This window comes from Blennius ocellaris (assembly GCF_963422515.1).
Source record: "Blennius ocellaris genome assembly, chromosome: 17".
NCBI lineage: Eukaryota > Metazoa > Chordata > Actinopteri > Blenniiformes > Blenniidae > Blennius > Blennius ocellaris.
Genome location: NC_137666.1, coordinates 22,788,306 through 22,807,929, shown reverse-complemented (window position 1 = coordinate 22,807,929; position 19,624 = coordinate 22,788,306). Strand labels below are relative to the sequence as shown.

At 47.6% G+C, this 19,624-nt stretch overlaps 1 protein-coding gene across 1 annotated transcript in view; it reads right to left on the bottom strand.

Annotated features, from left to right (window-relative positions):
* mboat2a (membrane bound O-acyltransferase domain containing 2a) overlaps window positions 1–8,263 on the bottom strand; it is a 72,141-nt gene extending 63,878 nt beyond the window's left edge. Inside the window, exon 1 of the mRNA XM_080513407.1 lies at window positions 8,115–8,263. Within this exon, the coding sequence (XP_080369533.1) occupies window positions 8,115–8,198 (84 nt within the window). The 5' untranslated portion in view covers window positions 8,199–8,263. The remainder of the gene's footprint in view (window positions 1–8,114) is intronic.
* Between the last annotated feature and the right edge of the window lie 11,361 nt (window positions 8,264–19,624).

Here is a 19,624-nt window from a genome sequence, read left to right as displayed (position 1 = left end):
ATTTACACATTACATCATGTGCTTTATTCTCAAGCTCCTGGCTGGAATCGCTTATCATGAGAACTATGAGAAGATGAGGCGTGGCTGCATGTGTTTCTCACCACGTTGCATTCCTGGAGTTCTTCAGGTTGGAGAGAAACTCCACACATTCCCGCCTCTGAGCCCCGAGAACAGCTGGATCACCGAGGCAGCAGGCAGGTTAAACTCTACATCCAGTGTCTGTTAACCACGTCACAATAACAGATTCCCACACTGAAGCCTTTAAGACAACACTGTGGGAAAAGAAAATCTTCACAAGATCTATGCTGATACTCAGACTCGGGCACTTTCACAACAGAAGATATCAGCTAAACATGTTCATCAACCTTTAAAATGAAGATAGAACAGCTCAGAAAGATGTGTTTAAAGTAGGGACGGGGCCGATCCAGGATTGGTATCGGGTTCCGATAAGAACGTAATTCACGGATCGGACATTTCCGATCCAACCTGTGAAGGTTTCTGATCCATGAAGCTTCATCTGAGCTTCTGCCGAAAGACTCCAGTGTTTCCCTGCTGCTCTGCTGGCTGGCTGCAAACTGCGGACTGGATTTCCTGAGCGGAGGCGGGTCTCAATGAGATGCGGAGTCATGAGTCAGGAAATCCATTCCACAGTTTGCAGTCAGCTTAGCATGCGAGGGAAGGAGCGACTTTTCATGACAAACATGTCGCTGCTTGAACGGATTTTACGTGCAAAACACCACAAAGTATCGACGTGGATGTTTGTGAAGCCGTCGTTCCGCGAGGCGACGCTGCCGCAGGACGTCACCGTGTTAAAAAGCCAGTTCAGCGAGGAGGGTGGAGGAGAACACGGCATGAATAAAGTTGGATTGAATCGAATTTTTTTTTAACCAGCCGGGAAAATAAACCGACTGAATAGAATTCACTTCACAGTTCAGATAAATCTCCGCAATGGTCCAACTTCATACATGAACGATGTACAAAACTGTCTTTATCTTTGTATTTTCTACAAGTGTGTACTTCCTGGGCCTTTGTTTGAGGTTCTGTCGACTCAGGGTGATTCTAAAGTATACTCACTGTTGGGGATGTAACTGCACAGATAAAACAAATAGAGTTGTAAAGCAGGTTTTGTTTTCTGTGAAAATGACACAAACACAAAGAGTTAACATTGTGTGTGTGTTTAGTGGAACAGAAGTAGAGTTTGTACCTGATTCAAACTGAGTATTAATAACTTGTTTCTTCGATCAGTGAAGGTATTGATGCAGCAGAGCTGCACAGACGGTGGGACTTATGCACTTTACAGGTTTTACAGTTACAGAGATCCAGTTTGGGGGCAAAATCTCTGATGTGAGTGAATCCCAACAAAACCTTCAGATAAGAAGTAATGGAACCGGCGATGGGAGAGAAGAGACCAGGGCCTCATTTATAAAGCTTGCGGACGCACAAAAACAGGTCCTGAAAGACGCGTACGCAACAGTTGTGATCTATAAAAATAAACTTTGTGGGAAAATGTGTGTACCAGTACGCACACTTTGAACTTTACGCAGAACATTGTGGCGACGGGGAACCTGGGAGCTCTGACGTGAGGTGGAGAACTGAACCCAGATTCATCTCATACATTCAACATCTTCAAACATCAGACTTATTGATCCACGTGATCACAAACAGCCAAGCTGCAGTCGTACAGATGTTTCTTTAGTGGAACATTACTACTGAATCAGCAGCTTTATATTCATATGTCAAACTGTCACGTTCAAACGATACAGAGCGATGGATAGAAGTGATTGATGATCAATTGCGACAAAGTGAGTAACAATCAGTCTCATTTCAGAGTAAACACACAAATCGGCGGTGGCGCCGTGTGTAAAGCTGCACTGTGGTTCCGTCGGCGTCGTGAAAAAACTGATTCCCGTCCACGGCAGCGCAAACTGACTGGCTGTGGCCAATCAGTGAGTCACTGGGGACGTCTGGTGCTTTAGGAGGAGTTACAGGAAGAACAAATACACTCAACTGTGTTCACGTGACAACTAATGTGAGTCTCAACGCAACAAACTGCAATTGAGATGATTTACCGTGGGTTCCATGTAAAATAAAGAAATTATAGATTTTATATTGTTTATTTTATTATTATACATACGTGATACACAACACAGTTTTGTATATTTTTACACTATGGCTGTAAATCCTGATAAAAGCTGCTTGTGGTACGGTCATGTGCTCTGGACACAGTGTGTGGGGTGCTGCCCCCATGATGTCACTCTCCCCCATGGTGCCACTCTCCCCCATGATGTCACTCTCCCCCATGATGTCACTCTCCCCATGATGTCACTCTCCCCCATGATGTCACTCTCCCCCATGATGTCACTCTCCCCCATGATGTCACTCTCCCCCATGATGCCACTCTCCCCCATGGTGCCACTCTCCCCCATGATATCACTCTCCTCCATGATGTCACTCTCCCCCATGATGTCACTCTCCCCCATGATGTCACTCTCCTCCATGATGTCACTCTCCCCCATGATGTCACTCTCCCCCATGATGCCACTCTCCCCCATGGTGCCACTCTCCCCCATGATATCACTCTCCTCCATGATGTCACTCTCCCCCATGATGCCACTCTCCCCCGTGATGTCACTCTCCTCCGTGATGTCACTCTCCCCCGTGATGTCACTCTCTCCCGTGATGTCACTCTCTCCCGTGATGTCACTCTCTCCCGTGATGTCACTCTCTCCCATGATGTCACTCTCTCCCATGATGTCACTCTCTCCCATGATGTCACTCTCCTCCATGATGTCACTCTCCCCCATGATGTCACTCTCCCCCATGATGTCACTCTCCCCCATGATGTCACTCTCCTCCATGATGTCACTCTCCACCATGATGTCACTCTCCCCATGATGTCACTCTCCCCATGATGTCACTCTCCCCCACGATGTCACTCTCCCCCATGATGTCACTCTCCTCCATGATGTCACTCTCCCCCATGATGTCACTCCTCTGGCCTCCACGTTCACACCAGATTCTTCTTCTCCACCTCTACAGCCACCGTTCTCTCTGTGGCTCTCACACCATCTGCCGATTGCTTGTTTTTCTTTTATTAGTAATTCCTCTACTGTGACACCACTTTCCTGACGCCATCATCACTATTTCGCTCCGAGTAAAATTCCTTTAATCGTCTTTTCTGCCAGGATTTAGCGTCGGATGCCTGCGATCAACGGACTGAATGAGATCCAAAGATGGACGAGGTGCTTTGGTTTGACCATTGATGGTAGAAAGTGGGCGTGTCGGGGGCGGGAGGTGACCCGTCAACCCTCCAGGTGGATTGATGATCTAGAAAAGTAAAGTGCATGCAGGTGTACGTACGCACGGCTTTATTGAGCCACACGTCCATGTCTAGTAGGACCCTATGCAAGGCGTTCTAATGAGGCCCCAGAGCATCCTTCTGGAGACTTGCTAGCAGACAAAGCTATTCAGACTGACGGATGCCTTTTCTGAATTCACGACTTTCCTTTCACACAAGAGACGCTACTTCCTGTTCAATCTGCTCCCGAAGCAGATTCTGTCAAGGCCCGAGTTTCCACGGCAACGTCACGTCAATCAGGCCGATCGTGGACAGAAAAACAACCAAGCCTCCAATGCAGAGCGGCGAGTTCAGTCACACTACGACGCCACGGCGAGTGTGAACAGGCACCAAACCAGTTCCTGACATGGTCAGAGGTGCATCCGACCAGCGAGGCGGTGGTGTGAACAGCTAGCATGGCGACGGCGTCCCGGGGACGGCGCCAACGGGGATTCAAGAACAGGCTTTTGTTCCTCGTGTTTCAATTCCTGGGAATCATTTGACAATTTTGCAAACAACTGGCTTACCAAGTCCAGCGGCCGCCAATGACATCACCACGCACGTTGAGTAGCTTATGGAAGCGCTGCAACGTGCGTGATGACATCACTCACCAGTGCAGCCACACTAACCCAGGAAACATGGCGTCCACACAATGCAAAGACTCGCAAGGAGAAACGACAACAGGGCAACTTGTAACATAGAGATTTCCTCATCGGGAGGTGAGACCATCAATGTACAGAAAGATTAGCTGAAACAGCAGCGGTGACTGTGAATGAATGTGACGTTTTCAATCTGCTCTGGAGCTCATCTGGACCCAGCGCTGGCGTCAGCGGCCCCTCCAGGCCCCTCCAGGCCCCTCCAGGCCCCTCCAGGCCCTGGGCCTCTCAAGACCTCACTGTGGGGTACGGCTGTGCAAAATATTGATTTCATTGATTTATCGAATTTGCAGCTAAAAGCGATTTTTATTTTGCAAATTCGAGCTTTTTCCCCCCCCACAGTTTTGTCCTAGTGGATTACCGTAGCGCCGTGAGCCAGCCCCTCCCCCGCGTACAGTCAAACAACATGGCAGCCTGCAGCAGAGAGCTGCTTCCAAACAAAGGCACAGTGAAGTCCGTGATTTGAACTGGTTGTGTTCTGAAGCATCAGACGAAGCAGACGAAGCCTCGCTGCAGAATGTGATTCAAGGCCGGAGCTCCAGGAAGCAGCAGAACAACAAATGCGTTCCAGCACCTGAGGAATAAACGTTGTGTAGAACGTGAGAAGAACCCCGGCTCTGAAAGAAGACGGCAGCTCAGCACTCCTGATAAAAAGCAAACTTCACTTCTTGAGAGGTTACAACTGGGCCTTACGACAAGAACGTGATGGAAAGTGATTAGAGGCCGTCGCGTTTTATTTTATTTTATGGTCTGACGGTCTGACGGTGTGACGGTGTGACGGTCTGACGGTGTGACGGTCTGACGGTCTGACGGTGTGACGGTCTGACGGTGTGACGGTGTGACGGTCTGACGGTGTGACGGTCTGACGGTGTGACGGTCTGACGGTCTGACGGTGTGACGGTGTGACGGTCTGACGGTCTGACGGTGTGACGGTCCACTACATCAGTGTTTTTCACCCTCTGCTCCGCGGCTCACTGGTGTTTCCTCCAGATCGTCAGCTGAGCCGTGGGAAATTATCACATTTCACATTTTGTTCTAAAAAACCTTTGCTCTCAGTGTGTTGCAGAGTAATCATGTATAAATACTCTTCACCACTAGAGGGCAGCACAGAACTTTGCCGGTGAAATGTAAAGTGACAGACGTCAGTGTGGTTCATCTCCACCTCCTGCTACCATCTTGTATCAAAGTACTGTGTCAGTGACAGTGATGGAGAAGTTTTTGAAAACCAGGATCTCAGCTCTTCATCCATCAGGTCCAGGTTTCATACTGAGGGAGTCACTATTAAAAAAAGTCCTTGCTTTCTGGATTTACTGGATTCCTGTTGATAAAACTTTGATGAGAAAGACTTTATATTGTTAATAGAGGCTACACAGTTCAGCATTTTCAGGTGGAGGCGTGCCTCCAGAGTTTCCCAAAGACAAAAGTGTGTCTCGGCTCAAAGAGGTGGAAAAACCCTGGTCTACATCACCAGCGTCTGACTCTACGCAGCATCTGCCTGCAGCAGCTGATCCCCCTGAGGACCACCAGTGGAAGAACGGCACGTGGCTTAAAAGACGCGCTCAGATCCTGACTGGACTTTCGGAGGAACGACTCGTCTGCAGGACGACTTAACATGACGGAGCCTCGTTTACTTTTTGTTTTGTTCATGCATTATAATTCTTGAGGAGAATCACAGCAATAAAGTTACACTTTGGACAATATATCTGATGTCTGCAGTCATTTTTAAGTGCTTTGTAAAAAAAAAAAAAAAAAAAAAAAAAAAAAATCAAAAATCAAAACTCGAATTTTTCTTTAAAAAATCGGAGATTTTCTTTTTTGCGGCCAAATGGCCGAGCCCTACCGGTACTGGATCAATATCACGGTACCATACTGGGCCTGGCTGGTACCGGTTATTTTTTTTTAGCATCGCCACTGTTTTAGAGACTCGCCCATCTCTCTATCGGCGGCGGCTCCGAATCCAGAGAATCTTTAACGTAACAATTCTGAGAAACGTATTCTTATTTGGAGGAAAGACCTGAAAGCAAAACGGATCCAACATGACAGAAATCTCAGTCGTCCGTTTAACAAAGAGCGATAAATGAAGAGATACAGTCTCATTCTTAAAGATGGCGGCTTCCTGTGGGATTCAGCCCGTCGCCGCCATCAGGCCATCGCCATTCTGGAAACGTATCTGACAGCTGCTCTGGTGGGCGTGGTCCTGGTGGGCGTGGCCCTGGTGGGCGTGGCCTGTGGCGGCGGAACACTGGGAACACCCACAACCCCACCGCTGACGTGACCCGTGAAGAAGACGGGGGGATCAGGGGGCAGAAGAGGGGCCATTGGGGGGTAGAAGGGGGGCCACCAGGGGGTAGAAGAGGGGCCGTCAGAGACCGAGGGGTAGAAGAGGGGCCACCAGGGGGTAGAAGAGGGGCCGTCAGAGACCGAGGGGTAGAAGGGGGGCCACCAGGGGGTAGAAGAGGGGCCGTCAGAGACCGGGGGGTAGAAGAGGGGCCACCGGGGGGTAGCAGTGGGGCCGTCAGAGACCGGGGGGTAGAAGAGGGGCCACCGGGGGGTAGAAGAGGGGCCACCGGGGGGTAGAAGAGGGGCCACCGGGGGGTAGAAGAGGGGCCACCGGGGGGTAGAAGAGGGGCCACCAGGGGGTAGAAGAGGGGCCACCAGGGGGTAGAAGAAGGGCCGTCCGAGACCAGGGGGTAGAAGAGGGGCCATCGGGGGGTAGAAGAGGGGCCACCGGGGGGTAGAAGAGGGGCCACCGGGGGGTAGAAGAGGGGCCACCAGGGGGTAGAAGAGGGGCCACACACTGAAGCCTCCACATCAACTAACAGTCAGATGTTCAAATCTGTCCACTTCCTGGAAGCAGTGCTGCAGTACCATGAGCGACCACAGGGGGCGGTGCGGAGATGAAGAAGGTTAAAAAGGTGCTAAAAAGACCTTCAGCGCCCACAAAGCGTCCGATAAACATCAGTGCAACAACGTCCTGAAGGCGAGTCACTCAACAACAACTTTGATTTCCTCTTGACAACTGTGAGAGTGACGACGCCCTCTAGTGGCCCGGAGGACTAATCTCGCAGAACAACTCCAACGTTCCGCATTTTAAGAAGCAGAAGTGAAAAAATATATGAAAAACAAGATATTTTCTTAAAGAAATGAAAGTGCATGAATAGTTTTATACTTTCCAAGGTCACAGCGAAGCAAACCCTGAAAGGAGGTGGGGGGAGGGGTGACCCCCCCCCCTGCTGTGTGTGTGTGTGTGTGTGTGTGTGTGTGTGTGTGTGTGTGTGTGTGTGTGTGTGTGTGTGTGTGCGTGTGTGTGTGTGTGTGTGTGGGTGTCCTACAGTAATGCACCTGTCACAATAAAGCCTCAGTGAAACGATCAGCGGTACTGTGTGTATGTGTGAATGTATGAATGTGTGAATGTGTTTACGTGTCTATGTGTGAATATATGAATGATTGAATATATTAATGTATGAATGTATTAACGTGTTTATGTGTGTATGTGTGAATATATGAATCTATAAATATATGAATGTGTGACTATATGAATGTGTGAATGTGTGAGTGATGGTTCCTCCAGGGGACTAAATCAGTGCAGGTCTCCAGACCTGGAGCCTGACCTGGAGACCAGACCGGGATCCAGGTCTGGCTCCAGGTCTGGTCTCCAGGTCTAGATCCAGGTCTGGATCCAGGTCTGGCTCCAGGTCTGGCTCCAGGTCTGGCTCCAGGTCTGGCTCCAGGTCTCCAGCAGGCCCAGAAGAGCAGCCGGGGCCGCTGGATGTGTCACACCGGAGAACAATGAGAACCTCCTGGCCAGACAAAGGCCGTTAGCTCGGCCCGGCCCGGCCCGGCCCGGCTCGGCCCGGCCCGGCAGTCTCCCGGTGCTCCGGCTCCATTTTCCCTCTTTTCCTCCCGGAACCGCAGCGATGCTAAGCTAACGTCTGGACCAGCGGCCGCTGGAGCCTCTGGAGCCTCTGGAGCCTCGGCCGAGCCCTCGGAGGAGGCGCTGGCCGGGGCTCCAGGTCCAGCTGTGGGGGGGGGCCGGGGGGGGGACCGTGGGGGGGACCGGGGTGAGGGGGGGGGGGGGGGGGGGGACCGGGGGGGACCGGGTCCACCGCCCGAACACGTACCTGGTCCAGAGGCAGGTTGATGATGTCGCTGATGGGCTGCAGCAGCGTGGATCCGGTGCAGGACGCCGTCGTGTGTGTCGCCATGCTGGGGCTCCGTGCGGGTAAAGTCCTCGGTGCGTCGGGGGCTGATGGCCGGGGGAGCCGCTCCACAGCACCGCCGCTGTGCTGCTGCTGTTGTTGCGACGTGCTGGACGCTTGTCATCCGCGGCACCAGTCCAACAAAGACGAGCGAGGCGGAGCGAGAGCGTTCCCGGTCCGACCGCGGCGCTCCGCCTCCACGACGCTGCACTGTTCACCCCCCCAGCTGGAAACCGACATTTATCAAAACTCTCACACTGTTTCACCCCCACCAGCTGGAAACGGACATTTATCAAAACTCTCACACTGTTTCACCCCCACCAGCTGGAAACGGACATTTATCAAAACTCTCACACTGTTTCACCCCCACCAGCTGGAAACGGACATTTATCAAAACTCTCACACTGTTTCAACGGACATTTATCAAAACTCTCACTCCACACGGTTCTTACAACAATTTGACTTCCCGTTCCCAAAATAGCAGTGTTTGTATTTCTTATTCCGGTTGTGGAACCCGGTGGTCCATCTGGACTAACCCTAACCTGGTGGACTAATCCTAACCTGGACTAACCCTATCCTGGTGGACAAACCCTAACCTGGACTAACCCTAACCTGGTGGACTAACCCTAACCTGGTTGACCTGGACTAACCCTAACCTGGTGGACTAACCCTAACCTGGTCAACCTGGACGGGCCATGGACTCTCCACAATCAGAGCTCAACAAACGTTTCGTCTGACTTTCAGTTCATTTCCACACAAAGTCATTGTCAGAAGGATTTATTTTAACTCTTCATTAAAAACGGCTTTAAAAGTCAAAGAACTACTTAAAAAGGTCCAGAATGGTTAAAACAGCTAAAATGTCTAAACGACAAGGCTAAAAACAAAACAAAGAACAAAACATTGACGCGTCTAAAATCAGGTACAAAACAGGTGAAAGTGAATTGTTGTTTACATCCTAATTTGTGACTGAAACACACAAACAACAAACCTGCATCAGACCCGGTACAGAAAACTGGGTCAGGACATGATGGGGGACTTCAGTGATTGAGGTACATTTGATATTAACAAGATAGTGTGTCAGACCCAATGGTCTCCTGAACTGGTTCCAGACCGTCAGTGTGTCAGACCCAATGGTCTCCTGAACTGGTTCCAGACCGTCAGTGTGTCAGACCCAATGGTCTCCTGAACTGGTTCCAGACCGTCAGTGTGTCAGACCCAATGGTCTCCTGAACTGGTTCCAGACCGTCAGTGTGTCAGACCCAATGGTCTCCTGAACTGGTTCCAGACCGTCAGTGTGTCAGACCCAATGGTCTCCTGAACTGGTTCCAGACCGTCAGTGTGTCAGACCCAATGGTCTCCTGAACTGGTTCCAGACCGTCAGTGTGTCAGACCCAATGCTGTCCTGAACTGGTTCCAGACCTTCAGTGTGTCAGACCCAATGGTCTCCTGAACTGGTTCCAGACCGTCAGTGTGTCAGACCCAATGGTCTCCTGAACTGGTTCCAGACCGTCAGTGTGTCAGACCCAATGGTCTCCTGAACTGGTTCCAGACCGTCAGTGTGTCAGACCCAATGGTCTCCTGAACTGGTTCTAGATCATCACTGTGTCAGACCCAATGCTGTCCTGAACTGGTTCCAGACCTTCAGTGTGTCAGACCCAATGGTCTCCTGAACTGGTTCCAGACCGTCAGTGTGTCAGACCCAATGGTCTCCTGAACTGGTTCCAGACCGTCAGTGTGTCAGACCCAATGGTCTCCTGAACTGGTTCCAGACCGTCAGTGTGTCAGACCCAATGGTCTCCTGAACTGGTTCCAGACCGTCAGTGTGTCAGACCCAATGGTCTCCTGAACTGGTTCCAGACCGTCAGTGTGTCAGACCCAATGGTCTCCTGAACTGGTTCCAGACCGTCAGTGTGTCAGACCCAATGGTCTCCTGAACTGGTTCCAGACCGTCAGTGTGTCAGACCCAATGCTGTCCTGAACTGGTTCCAGACCTTCAGTGTGTCAGACCCAATGGTCTCCTGAACTGGTTCCAGACCGTCAGTGTGTCAGACCCAATGGTCTCCTGAACTGGTTCCAGACCGTCAGTGTGTCAGACCCAATGGTCTCCTGAACTGGTTCCAGACCGTCAGTGTGTCAGACCCAATGGTCTCCTGAACTGGTTCCAGACCGTCAGTGTGTCAGACCCAATGGTCTCCTGAACTGGTTCTAGATCATCACTGTGTCAGACCCAATGCTGTCCTGAACTGGTTCCAGACCATCAGTGTGTCAGACCCAATGCTGTCCTGAACTGGTTCCAGACCGTCAGTGTGTCAGACCCAATGGTCTCAGTCCAGAACGCCCCACCGACCAAAGAGAAAGGTGATCAAAGGTAAGGAGACGTCCAGCAGTGGCCTCAGCGGTCGATTGTCTATGACCTTACATGTGTTCCAAGCAAGGAGCTCGTTGATGTTGCAGGACCAGTGAGACCAGTGAACACTAGGGGGCGCCGGTCCTGCTTGGGACTTTGGGAGTTGAACTTCCTGTCGGTTTATTTCCCCAAAGAAAAGAAGTGATCAGTTGGTGAAGTTCTGAGAAATCAGATTTTGTTTTGCAAAGAGGAACGTGTTGAAAAGGTAAAGATATCGTGGTAATATTGACATTTTTATGAGGTTGACTAACCAATTACTGAGTGGGAGTGAAGACCCCCCCCCCCCCCCGTAAGGTCTGACTTACTGCAGTCAGCAGTGGATTACAGTTTAAAACGAAGGTTATTTCAAATCAAATTTCACTAAAAGTAGGGTTACTTGAACCTGAACCTGAACCCGAACCTGAACCTGAACCTGAACCTGACCCTGAACCCGAACCCAAACCTGAACCTGATCCTGATCCTGATCCTGATCCTGATCCTGATTCTGAACCTGATCCTGAACCCGATCCTGAACCTGAACCAATCCTTGCGTCCTGCTGGTTTCTGGTGTGTTTCTGCTCGCAGGTTTTAAACGTGTTTCAGAAAGTTGTGTCAAGTCAAAGTACGGTTGACTGGTTGCGTCACGTGGAGGAAGTGATGACTCATCATTCACTGGACGGGCGACACACCTGGAATGGAAAATTACTTTATTATCTCGATATTGTCACAAATAGGTTAGTCACTCATGTCATTCAAGAGGCTTGTTATCCCATCATTTATTAACTTCATTCATTCATTCAGTCAAAGTCGTCAGGCAAGAGGGAATTATTGTTTCTGATTAGCATATTTGCTATTTAATAATTAGATGGTAAAAATCTTTTATAACACAGCAAAGGAACTCACGAAATAGTTTGTCATTCCCTGCAGCTTTTCACCGAATCAGCTCTTGTGTAATTTAACTTAAGAAAATAATGTAAAACCTTTGTGGACATTGAACGTCGTACAAATGAAATTCTGGGTCTCAGGGTATTTATTCAGGATATGAAAACAAGCCTAAGTTTAAACAGACTGGGGAACAGGAAACTAACCCTAACCTTAACTCTAACCCAACAAAACATTGTCCTTCACGTCCCTCTCCACTAACCCTAACCGAACCTAACCCTAATCCAACCTAACCCTAACCATAACCCAACCTAACCCAACGTAACCCTAACCATAACCCTAATCCAACCTAACCCTAACCAACCTAACCCTAACCCTAACCCAACCTAACCCTAACCATAACCCAACCTAACCCAACCTAACCCTAACCATAACCCAACCTAACCCAACCTAACCCTAACCCAACCTAACCCGACCCCTAACCATAACCCAACCTAACCCTAACCCAACCCTAACCCAACCTAACCCTAACCATAACCCAACCTAACCCAACCTAACCCTAACCCAACCTAACTCTAACCATAACCCAACCTAACCCAACCTAACCCTAACCCAACCTAACCCGACCCCTAACCATAACCCAACCTAACCCTAACCCAACCTAACCCTAACCATAACCCAACCTAACCTAACCCTAACCCAACCTAACCATAACCATAACCCAACCTAACCCTAACCCAACCTAACCCTAACCCAACCTAACCATAACCATAACCCTAACCAACCTAACCCTAACCATAACCCAACCTAACCCAACCTAACCCAACCTAACCCAACCTAACCCTAACCTAACCCTAACCATAACCCAACCTAACTCAACCTAACCCTATCCCAACCTAACCCTAACCCTGACCCAACCTAACCCCTCCCCCTCCCCCTCCCCTTAACTAAAACCTAATCCTCCCTTCCTTGCCTAAACCTAACTTCCTTCCCTTCCCCCCACCCCCCCACCCTCTACCTTTCCTAAACTTAACCCCTTTCCTTCCCCTGCCTAAACCTAATTTTCTTCCTCCCTGCGACCCCCTACCCTCTACCTTCTCTAACCCTAACCTCTCCCCTCCCCCTCAATACCCCTCCCCTTACCTAAAACCTAACTCTTCCCTTCCTTGCCTAACCCTAACCTCCCACTGTACCTCACTCACATTTAGTTCCCCCTATAACCCACCATCTTGCCTTTCCCCTTAAATTTTCTGAGCATTGTTATTACACAATTATAAGCCGATTTTACGGGTTTTTGCTTTTTTACAAAGAAATCGTTCTGTTGCCCGCGCCTTTTCTTCTATGTTCCAAACCTACCCTAACCCTAACCCTACCCTACCCTACCTAACCCTAACCCTAACCAAAACCCTAACCCTCTCCCCTCCCCCTCAATACCTCTCCCCTTACCTAAAACCTCAATCTTCCCTTCCTTGCCTAAACCTAACTCCCTTCCCTTCCTCCTCCCCTCCCACCCTCTACTTTCCTAAACTTAACCTCTCTCCTCCCCCTGTCTAAACCTAATCCTTGATCCCCTTTCAAACTACCTTCCCACTGTTCTTTAGCCACATTTAGTTCCCTCTATAACCCACCATCTTGCTTAATTTTTCTTATTTTTCTTATTATACAATTATAAGCCGATTACATGGGTTTTTTGCTTTTCTACAAAGAGATTGTTCTGTTGCCCGCGCTTTTCTTTCCTATGTCCCAAACCTAACCCAACCCAACCTAACCCAACCTAACCCAACCTACCCCAACCTAACCCTCACTCAGCTTCCTGTGGTTTGCATCGCTTCATGTTTCCACTGTGAATCACTGGTAGTTTAATTAACCTACAGAGAACCAACAAACCAACTCTTCATCAAACTCAACACATTTACTACATTAAAACTTAATACATTAAAATGTAGGGATCTGCTTAACTATAAAACTATCCAAATTATGTACAAAGTTAAAAATCAACAATTACCAAACAGCTTCCAAAGGTTTAGTTCAAGTGAGACAAAGCAAACATCATCATTTCATGTTCTAAATACAACCAGTGAGAACCAATGTGAAATGTCACTGTGTCTCAATAAAGGGAGTTAAATTATGGAACAACTGCAGAGATGAACTGAAATCCTGTAAAACAACAGGTAGATTTAAAGACATTTTAGAACTGAGATTTTAAACAGATCCAGAAAGGAACAAGTCGGGAGAAAATTATAACACCATGATTACTGTGTGTCTAGTATTGTGTTCTTTTGTTTTTGATTTGAATTTAGTTCTTTTATGCTGTTATTGGTCTGATTTTGTTGTTCGATTTAGAGGCCAACTATATTATTGACTCTGACCTGAACAGGGTGAATTTGGCTGAAACATTCTGAGAAGGAATAAGGGGGAGGACGAGATACGCTTTTCACTTCTTCCTACACCCTTTTCTAACAGAATCCGGTTTTTGAAAGGATTAAAGGCAGCAGCAAAAATGGTGTAATAGTTATTTGCATTTGATCACTATTATATTTAAATTTTGTTTATATGTATGTTTGTTTTGTTTGTTTTTCATTCAAGTTCGAAATAAACATGTAAAAAAAAAAGCATCGATGAGGAAGTGTGTCGCATCACACGAGCCTTTGTGGTCCGTTTGTTTACATTCACTTGTCCTCCACAGAGGAAACCGGAAGTGTGACGTCACATGACGTCTCTGAAGCGTGAGCGTTGAGGAGCCGGCCCGGGCGTTCGGAGTGCAGAGGGGAGGGGGGGTGGTGGGGGGGAATCATCTTGAGGTTGAGCGCGTCTTTGCCGACAGTGAAAGTGGAGCGATGGCGGCGCTGCTTCGCCGCTCCGTTCCTCCACATGGGAGCAGAACTGCAAGCAGAAGCGTCACATCGAGGCTCTGAACCACGTTTCACTGAGGTTTTAATCCGACACGAGCTGCTTCAAAAAAAAAAAAAAAACCTCCCTGCACGTGAAGGGGGTAGTATGACGTCACAGGGGCAAACCACAGATCATAATACCGTCATATAAAGATCATATATCATCTTCTCAGATTGGTGATCTTCACTGAACAGTCCAGTCCAGTTCGAATCTGAGTCCCGGTGTCTGAAGCCTTTGTGGTCTCATTTGTGTCTCACATCCTCCTGCAGCTTGTTGAATCAGCACAACTTAAAAATAGATTTAAAAATGTCACCTGACTTTCAAGAAGTGTCACTTAAACCGTCTGGTTTCTAACGGGCCTTTCCAGAGCCAACAGCGTCTCCGTTTAATGTTCTGTCGGGAGAACAGTCCACATTATCGAATCTTTTGATAGTTTGGAGTTTTGATAGTGTGACGTAATCATCTGATCACTTTTGAACCACGTGGATTTTTCTTCGGGGCAACAAGGGGAATTTAGGTTGTTTGTCTTTAATGTTCAAAAGCTTTTTGTTCAGATCTTCAGTCTACAGATGAATAGGATGTTTTATATGAGAATAAAAAGGTTATTTCTGTGCTGTGTTGGCTTAAAATACTAGTGTTTGTAAATAGTCACTCTACTGCTATAGTTTATTTACTACTGCTAAACCTTTACAAGCATTTTATCTGTAACTCATATTGAATTATTTACACTCTATAGCAAAGCTCCATATGGAAAAGTGCTTTTGAGGATTTCTCCAGGACATTCTTAAAGTGTTCCCATTCTATTCTATTCTATTCTATTCTATTCTGTTCTGTTCTGTTCTGTTCTGTTCTGTTCTGTTCTGTTCTGTTCTGTTCTGTTCTGTTCTGTTCTGTTCTGTTCTGTTCTGTTCTGTTCTGTTCTGTTCTGTTCTGTTCTGTTCTGTTCTGTTCTGTTCTGTTCTGTTCTGTTCTATTCTATTCTATTCTACATGCTATGATTTCCACACATTCACCACTTCCAGAATATTTTCTACACTTTTAAAAAGGACAGCTGAACTCACGTTGGAAGACCCGTGCGTCATCAGTCTGTAATTTGACACCAGTTTCTTATCCTACAAATGGTTCTGGGGTTTTTAGCAAAGTGTCTAAAACTGAAGTGTTGAGTGTTGATTCTCTGACTCTTGTGCAGTTGCACAGTTTTGTCTGCAGAAACCGACTCCAAACCAACACAAAGAACAAACCTTCATATAATCTATAAATCTGTCACATTTCTTCAGTTTATGTTTACTTGGTCTCCCTTAAAGTAAAAAAAAAACAACAAGTTATTCTTCCCCCTACAAGCATCGCAAAGCTTAACGCAGTCTAATCGGGCCCCTTTGCAAAGTGTTGGAAGCATAAGGGAACATTTAGATTGTTGATTTTGTTCAGCAGACGTCACTGTATCGAGGGAGAATCAAACCTTTATTATTATTATTATTATGAAGAAGAAACGTTCACTTCAGGCTGCAGAAATCCTGTGTTTTGATGATGCAGTATATGTCGTGTGTTTTCACGACGCGGCTGCAGAGAAAAATCAACTTAATGTCTCGTAGTTTTAGAAACAAACGAAGCAGAGTTCAGACTGATCACATTGCACACACACACACACACACACACACACACACACACACACACACACACACACACACACACACACACACACACACACACACACGGTTTGAATTGTTGCGTAACACCCAGACCTTCTGTACTAAATGGCGCCATCTGGCGGACACTCGTCATATTTCACCTTCATGTTTGACACGTTCCCGAATAATGACCTCAATAAAACGTGAATTTCATTACAAGGCTCAGAATGGGGACGTACCGGTACATTCGCGCTGAAGTCTGCATGGGTTGTATTATTTCATTATTTATTTGCAAAACACATAATATTATGTGATATTCTTGCATTTCTTGGAGGAAGAGAAATTGTACATTGTACATTGTACATACCACTTCACTTCACTTTACTGTTTATATGTTTATAAGGTGTATAGATTTAGATGTATAGACTTTTAAAATCCTTATATTGCGCTCTTAATATATTTGCACTGTGGGTCTGAGAGGACCGAAATTTCATCTGGGCTGTGTGTCACACATATCAGCACATTTGACAAATAAAGCTGACTTTGACTTGACTTGACAAGTGAGTCTGTTCAGGTTGAAGCTGGTGTTTGTATCTGAGGACAGAATCCAGCAGAGGGCAGCTGTCACTCACCAACAGAATTCATTAAGTCGATAAACGGCTTTGAAATACAGACATTTATTTAAAACGTGAATGATGTCATCGTGTATAAAGACACCCTCATGTGTAGGAACTTTTCTCTGCGGTGAATCTGTACCAACCGATTGGTTCCTGGCTGGACTGAGGACAGAACACAAAAGGTTTTAAAGTGCTTTATAAATAAATAAAGTTGAATAAATCAGAGCAATTTGTTTAAATGGAGACTTTCAAATGATCTGGCAAACTGATTCCATTGAGTTAAAGTAACATTTAATACTTCTGAGAACAGCGAGACTAAAGTGATCATCAAATTGTTTGACAAAACTAAAACAAAGCTGAATGACCGACTTTATTATTTTATTTGACCACTTTAATGTGTTGATTGCCGTTCAGAAGCATTCAAACTGGTCATGAGACAGATTATGTTTTCTCTTTCGTGTTTTTATGTTTCTGTAGTTCCACAAAGTTTGTTTGTTTGGCGACGTAGTGAAACTGAAAGAGTTCATCTGGAGGATTTTCTGCCGAGAAGAGATATAAACGTATCGTAGTGCAGGAACGGGAGTCGTCAAAACGTCTGCAGTTTAATTCACATCCAGAAAGTAAGAATGAACAGTAACGGAACGTGACTCAACTCGGCGGTTGCTAACATGCTAACATGCTAAAAGCACAAGCAGGAAGACGCCGCCGGCATCAACTGTCCCACCGGAACCCTTTTATCTAACTGAGGTTCCACCGGTGAATGATGTAAACTCACCACAGTATCTTGATTTTTCTTTCTTTCTGAGTCTTTTGTGTAAAAAAAAACGTAAAGGGACAATATGTCAAATGTAGGTAATTCCACATTTGTCCACTGGAGGGCAGAAGTAACTCAGTGGAGGACTTGATTCTGGACTTTTGTAATTCTGTTTATGGATCTTATAGATATTTAAAATTATTTCATATGGCTCTCATACAAGCAGATATGTTTTGGTTCAGTAAAGCTAAAGCAGACAAAATAACGGTCAAGAGCAGGAAACTCAACTTCAAATTCAACACCAGAGCTGCTAGCATACTTAGCTTAGCTTCATTAGTTTTAACGCAAAACAAGAACAAACCCCCAAAAATGTAAGAAAACGTTCACTTGTTTTCATCCTTCCTTCTTTGTGAAGGACCGGAGGGTCGGCCAGGTATCGGGGCGTCGCCCTCGTCAGCCTCCCGGGGAAAGTGTCTGCCGGGTTCAGGAAAGAGACTCTGACCGACAGTGGAACCTCAGAAACAGGAAGAACAAAACACATTCCCCCCCGGCTGTGGGACGACGGACCGGCTCTTCACCCTGTCACAGGTTATCGAGGAGACACGGGACTTGGCCAAGCCAGCCTACATGTGTCTTGTGGACTTGGAGAACCCATACGGCCATCCCCCCCGAGCCTCCTTGTGGGAAGAGCTAGGGGGGAACGGAGTTCCAGAACCACTGCGTCCGGAGACTTGGCGCTAAGACAGACGTGTTCCTGGTGGCGCTGGACTCCGCCAGGGCTGGGCCTCGTCCACACTTTTGTTCTTGATGTTGATGGACAGGGTGTCAAGGTGCAGCCGGGGGCAGGAGGGCCTCCTGTGGGGGGCCGTAGGGGGACGTCTTTGCTCTTTCCAGATGATGTGGTCCTTCTGGCGGCGTCACAGGAGGGCTTCCAGCGTTCACTGGAACTCAGTGTGAAGAGGCTGGGAAGCCGATCAGCACCTCCAAATCGGAGTCCACGGTCCTCTCATGGAAAAGTCCTCTCCAGGTGGGGGGGGGTGGTGGAGCTTCCCCAGGTGGAGGAGTTTAAGCATCTTGGGGTCTTGTTCACGAATGATGGGAGGAGGGATGGTGGGATCGGTTAAAGGTGCAGAGGCGCTGCAGTACTGCAGTCACTGTTCCGGGCCGTTGTGGTGAAGAGAAGCTGAGCCACAAAGCAAAGCTCTCTGTTTACCACTCCATCTGACATCCCTCCATCACCTACATCTCTTCATCCCTCCATCACCTACATCTCTCCATCCCTCCATCACCTGTGGTAAGGAACCAAAGGAGGCTGACGTGAGTTTAGTCTGTGGGTGGAGGCGTCACTCTTGGTGACAGAAGGAGGAGCTCAGCCATGAGGAGAGACTGAACGTCCAGCCGCTGACCTCCATATTGAGAAGAGCCAGTTGAGGTGGGTCACCTCCTGGTGGCCTCTCTTTAGAGCATGGGTCTCCAGCCCTGGTCCCCGAGGGAACCTGGCCTGTGGGATTTAGCTCCTTCCAGTTGCAACACACCTGATTGCATCGAGGGGCTTGTCACTGGGCTTTTTCACCACCTTGGTGATGACATCATCATTAGATTCCGGTGTGCCGAAGCAGGGAGGCGAAAGGCGCCTTCATGCTACCAATGTCCGGGAGTGTCCACGAGTACGCACTGGACTTGTGATGTCAAAAATGAGACAGAACAAATGAGACTGTTAAAGTCTGTAGCAAACAGTAACGTAAGAATGATCTCCATTTTAAATGTAGTCATTTTGATTTTAATTTGATTACCTTCGCCAGTGAAGTTGATTGACCATGAAGTTGACCAAGAAGGTTGTGTTTGTCTGTCTGCCTGTCTGTCTGTCTGTCTGTCTGTCTGTCTGTCTGTCTGTCTGTCTGTCTGTCTGTCTGTCTGTCTGTCTGTCTGTCTGTCTGTATGTGACCAACGTTTCACAAAAACTCCTCACCAGAATTGCACGAAGGTTTCAGGGATGATTTGCCATCATCCAAGGACCAGTTGATTATATTTTGGAATGTTGGAACGTTAGCAGTTCACCGTTTCCCAATAAATCCCAACAAACTGCAGAAAAATCATTTCCCATACTAAGTGGATGAGAGAGGCACCTTATGGAGGGGATTGAAAAAGATCAATGTGATGTTGCTACCTAATTAGCATCAATCCGAGCTAAAGGCTACCATGCTATCAACGCGAACTCGGTTCTGCAAACAAATGCGGCGTTGGCGAAGGTCTGCGCTCCACCGAATGTACGT